The sequence below is a fragment of the Pseudopipra pipra genome, chromosome 2 (assembly GCF_036250125.1).
Source record: "Pseudopipra pipra isolate bDixPip1 chromosome 2, bDixPip1.hap1, whole genome shotgun sequence".
Taxonomy (NCBI): Eukaryota; Metazoa; Chordata; class Aves; order Passeriformes; family Pipridae; genus Pseudopipra; species Pseudopipra pipra.
Genome location: NC_087550.1, coordinates 37,830,361 through 37,843,599, shown reverse-complemented (window position 1 = coordinate 37,843,599; position 13,239 = coordinate 37,830,361). Strand labels below are relative to the sequence as shown.

Here is a 13,239-nt window from a genome sequence, read left to right as displayed (position 1 = left end):
ACTCAAAAACATGCCTGTTACCTTTTGTATAGGGGCCTTGCCAGCAGCAGAGGAGCAGAAGGAAGACAATGACTCCCCCCGGAATACTAAGGTACCTTCTCTGGAGGAGGCAGTGAGGTCCCGCTGGATCAATGGCGTCTGGGATCCTTTCCCAGTTGCTGCTGCTTTTGTCACACACTTGCACCTTGGACCTGGACATGCCATTGCTGTAAAGCGTTCAGTTAGTGCTGGGACAAAGTGAGGTCAAGCTAATGGCCTGGGTCTCCTTGCAGCTGACCTCCCAGCTGGATTTGTAGAACAAAGCAGTAAAGCTTCTTGCTGCTTGCAGTCCTCTGAAATCCTACAAGACTGCCACTGTGAGGATTGCTGTTTTCCACCTCCTAGCCTGCTTCCCTGGATCCATTAATGTCAAATGGTTCCCTTACGACCTACAGTCTGGAGATGTATTTCTCCTGCCTCGGTTCTCTCTGCATTGGGCAGGAGTACTTCATCCCCTTTGGAAAGCCCTGCTCAAGAGAGATGCTGAACGTGCTGGCTGTGTTTGCCTCTTTTGTTGCTTCCGCCACCTGATCCCGCTCGTTAGGCCTGTTGGCTGAAGCTGAAGTGCTGTGGGAGGAAGTGGGTTGAGAAGGAGCCTTTGCCAGTTCTCAGACGTGTCTTTTCAATTACACAGACTGATTCCAAAGGTCAAGGGAAAGTGTTGCCCACCTTGACACTTCGTGCTGCAGTGGGCAAGAATTTGGATGCACGCTCTGTTGGAGTGGAGCACGGCAAAGGTAATTTCAGAGGGACTAAATGGTTACCTTTGTAAAGTTCTCTGGGGTGACATGGCTGGGGAGAAAGCCGAGTGAAATAAGCCCTCAGAGTAATGACCAACCTGTTATCTTTTGTTAGGGGCCTTGACAGCAGCAGATGAGCAGATGGAAGACAATGACTCCCCCTGGGATTCTGAGGTACCTGCTCTGGAGGAGGCAGTGAGGTCCCGCTGGATCAATGGCTTCTGGGCTCCTTTCCCTTTGCTGCTGCTTTTGCCACACGCTTGCACCTTGGACCTGGACATGCCAGTGCTGCAGACCAAGTGTTCAGTTAGTGCAGGGACAAAGTGAGGTCAGCTAATGTCCTTGCATCTGACCTCCCAGCTGGATTTGTAGAACAAAGCAGTAAAGCTTCTTGCTGCTTGCAGTCCTCTGAAATCCTACAAGACTGGCATTGTGAGGATTGTGTTTTCCACCTCCTAGCCTTCTCCCCTGCATCCATTAATGTCAAATGGTTCCCTTATGACCTAAAGTCTGGAGATGTATTTCTCCTATCTAGGTTCTCTCTGCATTGGGCAGGAGTACTTCATCCCCTTTGGAAAGCCCTGCTCAAGAGAGATGCCGAACGTGCTGGCTGTGTTTGCCCGTTTTGTTGCTTCCGCCACCCGATCCCGCTCGTTAGGCCTGTTGGCTGAAGCTGAAGTGTTGTGCGTGGAAGTGGGTTGAGAAGGAGTCTTTGCCAGTTCTCAGACGTGTCTTTTCAATTCCACAGACTGATTCTGAAGGTCCAGAAGAAAGTGTGCTGCTTCCTGCTGCAGTGGGCAAGACTTTGGATGCGCGCTCTGTTGCAGTGGAGCACGGCAAAGGTAATTTCAGAGGGACTACATGGTTACCTTTGTAAAGTTCTGTCTTTGTAAAGTGGGGTGACATGGCTGGGGAGAATGCAGAGTGAAATAAGCCCTAAGAGTAATGACATGCCTCTTACCTCTTTTGTTAGGGGTCTTGCCAGCAGCAGCAGAAGAGCGGAAGGATAACAAAGACTTTTCCTGGGGAGATGATGACATTTCCTGGCTTTTGGAGGTAGCTGCTCTGGAGGGAGCAATGTGTTTCTTCTGGATCCATGGTGTCTGGGCTCCTTTCCGTTTGCTGCTGCTTTTGCCACACGCTTGCACCTTGGACCTGGATATGTCAGTGCTGCAGACAAACTGTTCAGTTAGTGCAGGGACAAAGTGAGGTCAAGCTAATGTCCTTGCAGCTGACCTCCCAGCTGGATTTGTAGAACAATGCAGTAAAGCTTCTTGTTGCTTGCAGTCCTCTGAAATCCTACTTCTGCCTAGGTTCTCTCTCGGTTGGGTAGGGGTACTTCATCCCCTTTGGAAAGCCCTGCTCAAGAGAGATGCCGAACGTGCTGGCTGTGTTTGCCCGTTTTGTTCCTTCCACCACCTGATCCCACTCATTAGGCCTGTTGACTGAAGCAGAAGAGTTGTATGTGGAAGTGGGTTGAGAAGGAGCTTTTGCCAGTTCTCTGACGTGTCTTTTATATTACAAAGACTGATGCCAAAGGTCAAGGGAAAGTGTCCGCTGACCCGACGCTTCCTGCTGCAGTGGGCAGGAGTGTGGATGCGCGCTCCGTTGCAGTGGAGCACGGCAAAGGTAATTTCAGAGGGACTACATGGTTACTTTTGTGAATTTCTCTGGGGTGACATGGCTGGGGAGAAAGCAGAGTGAAATAAGCCTTCAGAGTAATGACAAACCTGTTATCTTTTGTTAGGGGTCTTGCCTGCAGACAGAGAAGAGCAGAAGGAAGACAGTGACTTTTCCTGGGGAGATGATGACTTTTCCTGGCTTTTGGAGGTAACTGTTCTGGAGGGGGCAATGAGTTTCTTCTGGATCAGTGGCGTCTGGGCTCCTTTCCCTTTGCTGCTGCTTTTGCCACATGCTTGCACCTTGGGCCTGGACATGTCAGTACTGCAGACAAACTGTTCAGTTAGTGCAGGGACAAAGTGAGGTCAGCTAATGTCCTTGCAGCTGACCTCCCAGCTGGATTTGTAGAACAAAGCAGTAAAGCTTCTTGCTGCTTGCAGTCCTCTGAAATCCTACAAGACTGCCACTGTGAGGATTGCTGTTTTCCACCTCCTAGCCTTCTCCCCTGGATCCATTCATGTCAAATGGTTCCCTTATGACCTAAAGTCTGGAGATGTATTTCTCCTGTCTAGGTTCTCTCTGCATTGGGCAGGAGTACTTCATCCCCTTTGGAAAGCCCTGCTCAAGAGAGATGCTGAATGTGCTGGCTGTGTTTGCCCGTTTTGTTGCTTCCGCCACCTGATCCCGCTCGTTAGGCCTGTTGGCTGAAGCTGAAGTGTTGTGCGTGGAAGTGGGTTGAGAAGGAGCCTTTGCCAGTTCTCTGACGTGTCTTTTATATTTCAAAGACTGATGCCAAAGGTCAAGGGAAAGTGTCCGCTGACCTGACGCTTCCTGCTGCAGTGAGCAGGAGTTTGGATGCGCGCTCCGTTGCAGTGGAGCACGGCAAAGGTAATTTCAGAGGGACTAAATGGTTACTTTTGTGAATTTCTCTGGGGTGACATGGCTGGGGAGAAGCAGAGTGAAACAAGGACTCAGAGTAACAACACACTGTTTCCCTTTTTTCTAGGTATCGTGCCAGCAGCAGGAGCAGAGCTGAAGGAATATTTTGACCCTTCTTCTAAGAATAAGGTACTTAGCTTTGTTGCAGATGAATTGCATTGCCTTTGGCTGAAGTCAGATGTAGTGTGATGCTGCAGTCTTGATGAGCATTCGTTTCTCCACTGTGTCTGTGTTTTCTTGCTCATTTAGGTTCCTACACTAGAGGCAGAAGGTCTTCAGCTAAGATCTGATTCTTCAAGTCTAACAGGTTCTCAGCTGGACAGACAGGTGACTCTAATAGAGGCAGAAGCAGATATCCCTAAATAGAGCCTGTCAGTGTAAGCAGAGATGTTCTGACTGTGGAATTCATTTTGAAAAACTGCTGAGAGGAGGTGGTTGAGTCTGGACCTGTGCTATACTTCAGACCTCATTTTGTTTGCATTCTGAAGCAGAAGGGCTGGAATAAACCTTGCTCCAAGTCCCATCCAGCTTCACTTTGAACAATTCCACAACCGGGTCCAGTGTCCCACCACAGTCCTTGCAAACAATTTATCCCTTATGTCCCATCTAAATCTACCCTCTTTTGTTTTTAAATGATTGCCTCTTCTTCTGTCGCTACAGGCCTTGGTAAAAATATCTCTCCCTCTATTTACACTGAAAGACAGCAGTAAGTTCTGCCCAGAGCCTGCTTTTCTCAGGCTGAAAAATCCCAAGTCTCTCAGCCTTTTTCATGGGAGAGCTGTTCCAGCCCTCCAAACATCTTTGTGGCATTCCTCCGTCCATGTCTTGCTTGTGCTGGGGGCCGCGGAGCTGGATGCAGGCCTCCAAGTGGAGCCTCATGAGATCAGAGTAGAAAGGGAGAATTGCCTCCCTCGACCTGCTGGCCAACCTGATGACCAATCTAGTTATATAATCCCATCAGTGAAAGCATCTCTTGTGTTGTCATGTTCTTACCGATTTCTCCATGCTCATGGAACACTATTTCTTTAGCCATTGGTCAGGCAGCTGCTGGAGAAGCCTGATGAAGTTCTCAAAAAGAACTCCCTGGCAGAACCTTCACTTGGAGCTCTGAAGACCCACAGCAAGGACCCAAAGGAAGAGAAACCGCTGATGCAGGAGAAACTGGAGAGGTCTGAAGCTAAGGTATGGGAAAGCCTGTCTCTTGGCAGGGCTCAAGGCCTTCTTTGTAGCGCACTAGAGCAGGGAAGTGATTCTTCCCTGAGAAGAACACAAGGTGGTTCAGTGTGCAGCTAGCTGTGATGGGAAGGAACAGCACTGCTGCCTTTGGTGTCTGCCTGTTGGCACGACTTGAAGTGACAGTGGAGGGCTGCACTAAGGTGGCGCAGGGACCGAAAAATTATATGCGGAAGATTTACTCAAGGAGGATAAAAGAATTTTTGCTCAGAGAAGTTTTGGCTGCTAGGAAAGGCCCAGCATGGGGGGAGATTATTTCCCATGAAAAGCACTGTCTATATTTCTCTGCCTGTCTGTTTAAGAAGCTAACTCCATTGTTGCAAGAAGAGGTAACCCATTCTCACAGACATGCTGTGGGGCCCCTGCCAGGGGAGAGAAGAAGTCCATAGAAGGACAGGGAGAGAACACAACCTTGAAGTTGTTGTTGTGGGGTAAAAAAGTGTTTTGCCCGGGAGTTAGAAAAGTGGTAACCCCTGAGGGGGTGGTGTTCTTGGTGTAGGGCCCAATCAGAAGCTACATTTTGCTCCTCTGAAATCAACATATTATAACAGACCGGAAAAGGAGGGAGATGATGTAACTGGAAAAGGAGTAGCCGTAATCTTTCCCTTTTGTGCCTCCGGTTCTCCATCCTGCCGCAGGGGGGAGGGAGAGTGGTGAGCCAGTGAGCAGCACTGTGGCTTGGAGAGTCTCAATGGAAGCACTAAACTGGGGAGTACCATTCCTAAACCACGACACCACCAACGCACTACAACTTGTGTTTGGAGTCCTTGAGAAAGGAGAGAAACGTTGTGGCAGCCCATAGGAAATGCTCTAAGAAATCAGTGTAGACATAGGAGAGGGCCCAGTATAAAAGAGGAAGAAGTAACACAGGTTTTGAGAGTTTTCATCAGTGTCAAAGCAGCCCACTTGTTTTGAACAAACGTAAGCCGTCTACTGAGGATTCTTGTTGGGGTTTGGCATCTGCAGGAACCAAAAGATCATCATATGCAGAAGGAATGTTTTGCTGCGTCATTGAAGAGTGCCCCAAAGGAGAAGGAAATAACAACTTCCAGGAACCTGCAAGGCCTTCCTCCTTCATGCAGCGTGTCTTTACCTGCAGCTATCGGCCAGCTGCGAGAACGCATTCACTGGTAAGACAGTGGAGCAAAGCTTCACTTTTTGTGATTGTGTAAAAACAACGGGACTTGCTTGTATCCCAGCGAGATACTACTACATGATTTTCAAAGATGCTTTTATTTTAGATGAGGTTCTTTCACACTGTTCCTTTGGGATTTGTGCTCTTGTGGACTTCTGTCATAAGGCCTGTACTTCTTTTTCAGTCTCGAAGTTGAGTACGCCAGGCTGGAAGCCACAGTCCAGCAACAAGCCCAAACAATTGCAATAATTGAGAAGCTCAGGCAAGCCCAAAAGGTACTCGGGGCCTTCGCTTTCATGACCCACGGAGCCTAGTTCTGTATTAAGGCGGGGAAATTTTACGATGAGCTTTCCCTAGAGAGAGTCTAGGAGAGATCAGTTCCTCTTTCTACTGACTGTAGACTGCCCTGAAAGTCCTGTCTGTTCCCCAGCTTCCTGGCATTTTGAGTTGTGCCGTGAGACTAAACCAAATCCTACTTATTGCTGTCTGTGTTAGGGGTTGACAGTAATGCACTTAAGTATTAGTGCATTACCAGGTTTCGGTGTTTTCTGCTTTAGACCAGTGGGGAGGTTGAGGCCTCAGACAGCACTTCAGACAGTCCTACAGTAGAGGGATTTGGTACCTTTGCCTGTGGGCTTTGCATGGGCTCTGGTGATGCTGAGCACTTCTTCCTGGAGGAATGTCATGAAGCTGTGTCAGGGGAGGTTTACTTCAGATGTTAGGAAAAGGTTCTTCACCCAGAGGGCAGTTGGACCTTTTCTCCATGCAGGAGACTTTCTTGGCACGTAACTGCTCCAGCCACCCTCCACGTTTTACAGAGCACAGGGGGCAGTTGCAAGGGAATATTTTCTATTCTTGCTGTCCTGTTCACCCTCACAGCTGCTTTGCTTGTGGGCTTTCCATTGGCTCTGGTGATGCCGAGCACTTCTTCCTGGAGGCCCGACTGGCATCAGCAGACTGTGACAGGAATTCTTCAGTTGCCTGTATTCCAGTCACCTTCCTGATTTGTGACTATGGATTCCTTGGCCAGAAGGCATGGGTCCATAATGCAATGAGATGACCTCCAAAGATGAAAATCCCTTTGCACAATGAAGGACACAGGGATTTGTGGTCCGGCCAGGACCGGACACACAGAGACATGGCAGGAACCCAGACTTTGGCACGTTTAGATTGTAAGGGTATAAAAGCTCCAGGTTTTCTTTTGTTCGGGGGCCGTCCTTGGAGGCACCCAGCTCAAGCTGCTATTTTGTTATTTTATCAAGATTACATTATTTTAAGGATTGAGATGACTGAGGCTCTGCTGTGGGAAACCTGGGGTCGAGCTGCTAAGGAAGCCATGTCTGACTGTGTGAGTGTGGGGTGTGTAGAGAGTCAAGCGGGGCACCCATCTGCTCACGGGAGCCACGTGCTGCAGAGGGGCTTGGGGCTCAGCTCAAGTGGTGAGAGAGTGACTGCCACAGTGGCTCCTGGATGATAGGACAGGAAAGTTTCCTTAACAATTGCATCTGATTCCCTGTATTCAGAACCCAAGGGAATGGCATGAAGCTGTGTCAGGGAAGGTTTACTTCAGATGTTAGGAAAAGGTTCTTCAGCCAGAGGGCAGTTGGACCTTTTCTCCATGCAGGAGACTTTCTTGGCACATAACTGCTCCAGCCACCCTCCACAGAGGGTGCTTTACAGAGCACAGGGGGCAGTTGCAAGGGAATATTTTCTATTCTTGCTGTCCTGTCTACCCTCACAGCTGCTGCCAACTCTTTCTCTCCCACAGACATGCAAGTGCTCCATCATTCACAGAGGAGCGAGGCCCAAGCTGCCATAAGAAAGACAGCCATCTCTCCAGTGTAATTAACCCAGCAGTGCTTGGGCCATTTCAGCGAAGGCTCCGAGGCAAACTACACGGAGAGGGGTGCTCTGGAGCTGAGAATCATGCCAAGGAAACAAGACAAGCTCTCCTACCCATTAAGACCTCGATACTAGAGCAGAGAGAATCCCTTACTCTCAAGTGGGAAGCAGTGGAGCTGTGGCTCAGGGACAGCTCTGACTCAGCATGGATGGCACCAGCAGGGACTGAGTCCACCCTCACCCCTAGAACATTCCCACCCCTAGAACACCCCTACTCCTAGAACAGACTAATTTGTCTATAATGTAAGGAAATGAAGTACCAAGTCACCGCATTCCATATTGCCTAAATAGCAGCAAGAGGCAGTAAGAAATGCAAAAGAACTGCACATTTTGTGTAAAGCTTTGGAAGGCTGTAGAGACCTTTCACGCTCAGACAGTTCAAAGCAGAGCACAAAGCATCTGGCAGCAATCATTCTGGATGCATCACAGCTAAATGATAGGTCTGGCCTTGGCTGCTGCTGGTATAAGAGTGATGGCACCAGCAGAGACTGAGTGCTCTAAAAGGAAGGGACAACGTTCTGCCCGAGGCACAGAAGAAATTAACAGCTCTTGCTCTGGGACAACTGCTGACATTCTCTGGAATACACCTGCATTGCCAGAATCATGTAAGACTCTTCGCTATCAAGGAGGTAAGAAGGAAAAATCAATGTGGCCTGTAGGAGAATGATAACCCATCAGTGTGATGCATGTCTTGAGGGAGGTGCCAAAGCAGAGGAAAGTCAGCACTCCAAGGAGTGATGCGACTCTTCTCATATTTGTTAGGTGTCTTGCCAGGAGTGAGAGAAGAGCAGAAGAAAGACAAAGACTGCTCCTGGGATTCTGAGGTACCTTCTCTAGAGGAGGCAGTGGGGTCCCTCTGAATCACTGGCTTCTGGGATCATTACTGTCTGCAGCTGCTTTTGCCAAATGCTTGTAAGTCAGACCTTGACATGCCAGTGCTGCAGACAAACTGTTCCTGTAGGACTGGGACAAAGTGAGGTTCAGCTGGTTCTCCTTGCAGCTGACCTCCAAGCTGGATTTCTAAAAAAGGACAAAGCAGTAAAGTTTCTGTTAGAAGACTGGCTTGGTGAAGATTGTTGATTTTCTATCATACCGCAACCATCTTCCACTCCAGTCACTGTCAATTGGTTCCCGTATGACTCACAGTCTAGAGACTTCTTTCTTCTGCCTGCATTCTCTCTCGATTGGGCAGAGGTACTTCATCTCCTTTGGAAAGCCCTGGTCAAGAGAGATGCTGGACATGCTGGCTGTGTTTGCCTCTTTTGTTCCTTCTGTCACCTGATCCCGCTTGTTAGGTCTTTTGGCTAAAGCAAAGTGTTGTGCGTGGAAGTGGGTTGAGAAGGAGCCTTTGCCAGTACTCAGACGTGTCTTTTAAATTACACAGACTGATTCCAAAGGTCAAGGGAAAGTGTTGGCCGCCTTGACGCTTCCTGCTGCAGTCGGCAAGAGTTTGGATGTGCGCTCTGTTGGAGTGGAGCACAGCCAAGGTAATTTCAGAGGGACTAAATGGTTACCTTTGTGAACTTCTTTGGAGTGACATGGCTGGGGAGAAGCAGAGTGAAATAAGCCCTCAGAGTAATGACCACCAACCTGTTATCTTTTGTTAGGGGTCTTGCCAGCAGCAGATGAGCAGATGGAAGACAGTGACTCCCCCTGGGATTCTGAGGTACCTGCTCTGGAGGAGGCAGTGAGGTCCCGCTGGATCAATGGCTTCTGGGCTCCTTTCCCTTTGCTCCTGCTATTGCCACATGCTTGCACCTTGGACCTGGACATGCCAGTGCTGCAGACCAAGTGTTCAGTTAGTGCTGGGACAAAGTGAGGTCAAGCTAATGTCCTGGGTCTGCTTGCAGCTGACCTCCCAGCTAGATTTCTAGAACAAAGCAGTAAAGCTTCCTGCTGCTTACAATCTCCTAAAATCCTAGAAAACTCATATAGTGAGGATTGCTGTTTTCGACCCCACAGCCTCCTTCCCTGGATCCATTAATGTCAGATGGATGACTGTTATGACCTCCAGTCTGGAGATGTGTTTCTTCTGCCTAGGTTCTCTCTGCATTAGGCAGGAGTACTTCATCCCCTTTGGAAAGCCCTGCTCAAGAGAGATGCCTAATGTGCTGGCTGTGTTTGCCTCTTTTGTTGCTTCTGCCAGCGGATCCTGCTCATTAGGCCTGTTGCCTGAAGCAGAAGTGTTATGCATGGAAGTGGGTTGAGAAGGAGCCTTTGCCAGTTCTCAGACGTGTCTTTTAAATTACACAGACTGATTCTGACGGTCCCTGGGATGTACCAAAAAATGTGCTGCTTTCTGCTGCATTCGGCAATAGATTGGACGCGCGTGCTGTGTTAGTACGGAGCGGCAAAGGTAGTTTCAGAGGGACTAAATGGTTACCTTTGTGAACTTCTCTGGGGTGACATGGCTGGGGAGAAACAGAGTGAAATAAGTACTGAAAGACATGCCTGTCTCTTTTTGTGTAGGGGCCTTGCCAGCAACAGAAGAGCAGAAGAAAGACAATGACTTCCCCTGGGATTCTGAGGTACCTACTCTGGAGGAGGCAGTGAGGTCCCGCTGGATCAATGGCTTCTGGGATCCTTTCCCTTTGCTGCTGCTATTGCCACATGCTTGCACCTTGGACCTGGACATGCCAGTGCTGCAGACAAAGTGTTCAGTTAGTGCAGGGACAAAGTGAGGTCAAGCTAATGTCCTGGGTCTCCATGCAGATGTGCTCCAAGCTGGATTTTTAGAACAAAGCAGTAAAGCTTCTTGCTGCTTGCAGTCCTCTGAAATCCTCCAAGACTGGCACTGTGAGGATTGCTGTTTTCCACCTCCTAGCCTGCTTCCCTGGATCCATTCATGTCAAATGGTTCCCTTATGACCTAAAGTCTGGAGATGTATTTCCCCTGCCTCGGTTCTCTCTGCATTGGGCAGGAGTACTTCATCCCCTTTGGAAAGCCCTGCTCAAGAGAGATGCTGAACGTGCTGGCTGTGTTTGCCTCTTTTGTTGCTTCAGCCACCTAATCCTGCTCATTAGGCTTGTTGGCTAAAGCAGAAGTTTTGTGCAAGGAAGTGGGTTGAGAAGGAGCCTTTGCCAGTTCTCAGACGTGTCTTTCAATTATACAGACTGATTCCAAAGGTCAAGGGAAAGTGTCGACCAACGTGTCACTTCGTACTGCAGTCGGCAAGAGTTTGGATGCGCGCTCTGTTGCAGTGGAACACGGCAAAGGTAATTTCAGAGGGACTAAATGGTTACCTTTGTAAAGTTCTCTCGTTGTAAAGTTGGGTGACATGGCTGGGGAGAAAGCAGAGTGAAATAAGCCCTCAGAGTAATGACATGCCTCTTACCTCTTTTGTTAGGGGTCTTGCCAGCAGCAGAAGAGGAGAAGAAGGATAACAAAGACTTTTCCTGGGAAGATGATGACTTTTCCTGGCTTTTGGAGGTAGCTGTTCTGGAGGGGGCAAGCTACATTTTGCTCCTCTGAAATCAACATATTATAACAGACCGGAAAAGGAGGGAGATGATGTAGCTGGAAAAGAAGTTGCCATAATCCTTCCCTTTTGTGCCTCCGGTTCTCCATCCTGCCGCAGGGGGGAGGGAGAGTGGCGAGCCAGTGAGCAGCACTGTGGCTTGGAGAGTCTCAATGGGAGCACTAAACTGGGGGGTACCATTCCTAAACCACAACACCACCAACGCACTACAACTTGTGTTTGGAGTCCTTGAGAAAGGAGAGAAACGTTGTGGCAGCCCATAGGAAATGCTCTCAGAAATCGGTGTAGGCGTAGGAGAGGGCCCAGTATAAAAGAGGAAGAAATATCACAGGTTTTGAGAGTTTTCATCAGTGTCAAAGCAGCCCACTTGTTTTGAACAAACGTAAGCCGTCTACTGAGGATTCTTGTTGGGGTTTGGCATCTGCAGGAACCGAAAGAGCATCATATCCAGAAGGAATGTTTTGCTGCATCATTGAAGAGTGCCCCAAAGGAGAAGGAAATAACAACTTCCAGGAACCTGCAAGGCCTTCCTCCTTCATGCAGCGTGTCTTTACCTGCAGCTATCGGCCAGCTGCGAGAACGCATTCACTGGTAAGACAGTGGAGCAAAGCTTCACTTTTTGTGATTGTGTAAAAACAACGGGACTTGCTTGTATCCCAGCGAGATACTACTACATGATTTTCAAAGATGCTTTTATTTTAGATGAGGTTCTTTCACACTGTTCCTTTGGGATTTGTGCTCTTGTGGACTTCTGTCATAAGGCCTGTACTTCTTTTTCAGTCTCGAAGTTGAGTACGCCAGGCTGGAAGCCACAGTCCAGCAACAAGCCCAAACCATTGAAACAATTGAGAAGCTCAGGCAAGCCCAAAAGGTACTCGGGGCCTTCCCTTTCATGACCCACGGAGCCTAGTTCTGTATTAAGGCGGGGAAATTTTACGATGAGCTTTCCCTAGAGAGAGTCTAGGAGAGATCAGTTCCTCTTTCTACTGACTGTAGACTGCCCTGAAAGTCCTGTCTGTTCCCCAGCTTCCTGGCATTTTGAGTTGTGCCGTGAGACTAAACCAAATCCTACTTATTGCTGTCTGTGTTAGGGGTTGACAGTAATGCACTTAAGTATTAGTGCATTACCAGGTTTCGGTGTTTTCTGCTTTAGACCAGTGGGGAGGTTGAGGCCTCAGACAGCACTTCAGACAGTCCTACAGTAGAGGGATTTGGTACCTTTGCTTGTGGGCTTTGCATGGGCTCTGGTGATGCTGAGCACTTCTTCCTGGAGGAATGTCATGAAGCTGTGTCAGGGGAGGTTTACTTCAGATGTTAGGAAAAGGTTCTTCAGCCAGAGGGCAGTTGGACCTTTTCTCTATGCAGGAGACTTTCTTGGCACATAACTGCTCCAGCCACCCTCCACGTTTTACAGAGCACAGGGGGCAGTTGCAAGGGAATATTTTCTATTCTTGCTATCCTGTCCACCCTCACAGCTGCTACCAACTCTTTCTCTCCCACAGACATGCAAGTGATCCATCATTGACAGAGGAGCGAGGCCCAAGCTGCCATAAGAAAGACAGCCATCTCTCTGTGGCAGTAACTGTGGTTTAAACATGCTTCAAAATGGCTTTTTGTAGTCTCTTTGCTGGTTCGTGCTTTCTTCTTCCCAAGACCCCCCACGACAAGTGTTATCCCATGCAGGAATGTCCTGAGAAGATATCCTGAGGTGTTCTCATTGGCCCCTTTTAACCCCTTCCTATTGGTTGTTAACCCCTTCCTGTGACCTGTAATTGGTTACCCTGTGAATCTTCCTAACCCTATAAATGTAACATCCCCAATAATAACTCTCTCTTGCCTCCTCTCCACGCTGGTGTGCTGTCTCTGTGCCTGCCATGGGACCACTTGAGTGGGGGGAGGGGAGAGCACCTCTCCTCTCCAGGCTCAGGACCTGAAGAAACCCCTGGCGCTGGAGTCGTCCCCCCCCCCATCCACATTAAACCGTCGGAAATGGTTCCTCAGATGGAAATGGAACTAGAACTGGTGTGCCCCTCCCCATGGGGGGAAAGGGATCCAGATCTCTCCAGTGTAATTAACCCAGCAGTGCTTGGGCCATTTCAGCGAAGACTCCGAGGCAAACTACACGGAGAGGGGTGCTCTGGAGCTGAGAATCA

At 49.0% G+C, this 13,239-nt stretch overlaps 2 protein-coding genes across 3 annotated transcripts in view; both read left to right on the top strand.

Annotated features, from left to right (window-relative positions):
• Positions 1-13,239, top strand: part of LOC135409465 (uncharacterized) — a 147,207-nt gene that overhangs the window by 18,097 nt on the left and 115,871 nt on the right. The window lies entirely within an intron of this gene.
• Positions 11-3,081, top strand: LOC135406860 (uncharacterized). Its single transcript, XM_064641350.1, has 7 exons — positions 11-91; positions 674-776; positions 895-1,085; positions 1,528-1,621; positions 1,753-1,835; positions 2,306-2,408; positions 2,972-3,081. Exons 1-7 carry the CDS (start codon positions 11-13, stop codon positions 3,079-3,081), a joined length of 765 nt encoding a protein of 254 aa, XP_064497420.1.

What these genes read in the sequence shown, in the direction of transcription:
- LOC135406860 (XM_064641350.1), top strand. Translation starts at nt 11, where the DNA reads ATGCCTGTTACCTTTTGTATAGGGGCCTTGCCAGCAGCAGAGGAGCAG. An exon ending in ACTCCCCCCGGAATACTAAG is followed by an intron (nt 92 to 673) that starts GTACCTTCTCTG and finishes TCAATTACACAG; the next exon opens with ACTGATTCCAAAGGTCAAGG. An exon ending in TGCTGCAGACCAAGTGTTCA is followed by an intron (nt 1,086 to 1,527) that starts GTTAGTGCAGGG and finishes TCAATTCCACAG; the next exon opens with ACTGATTCTGAAGGTCCAGA.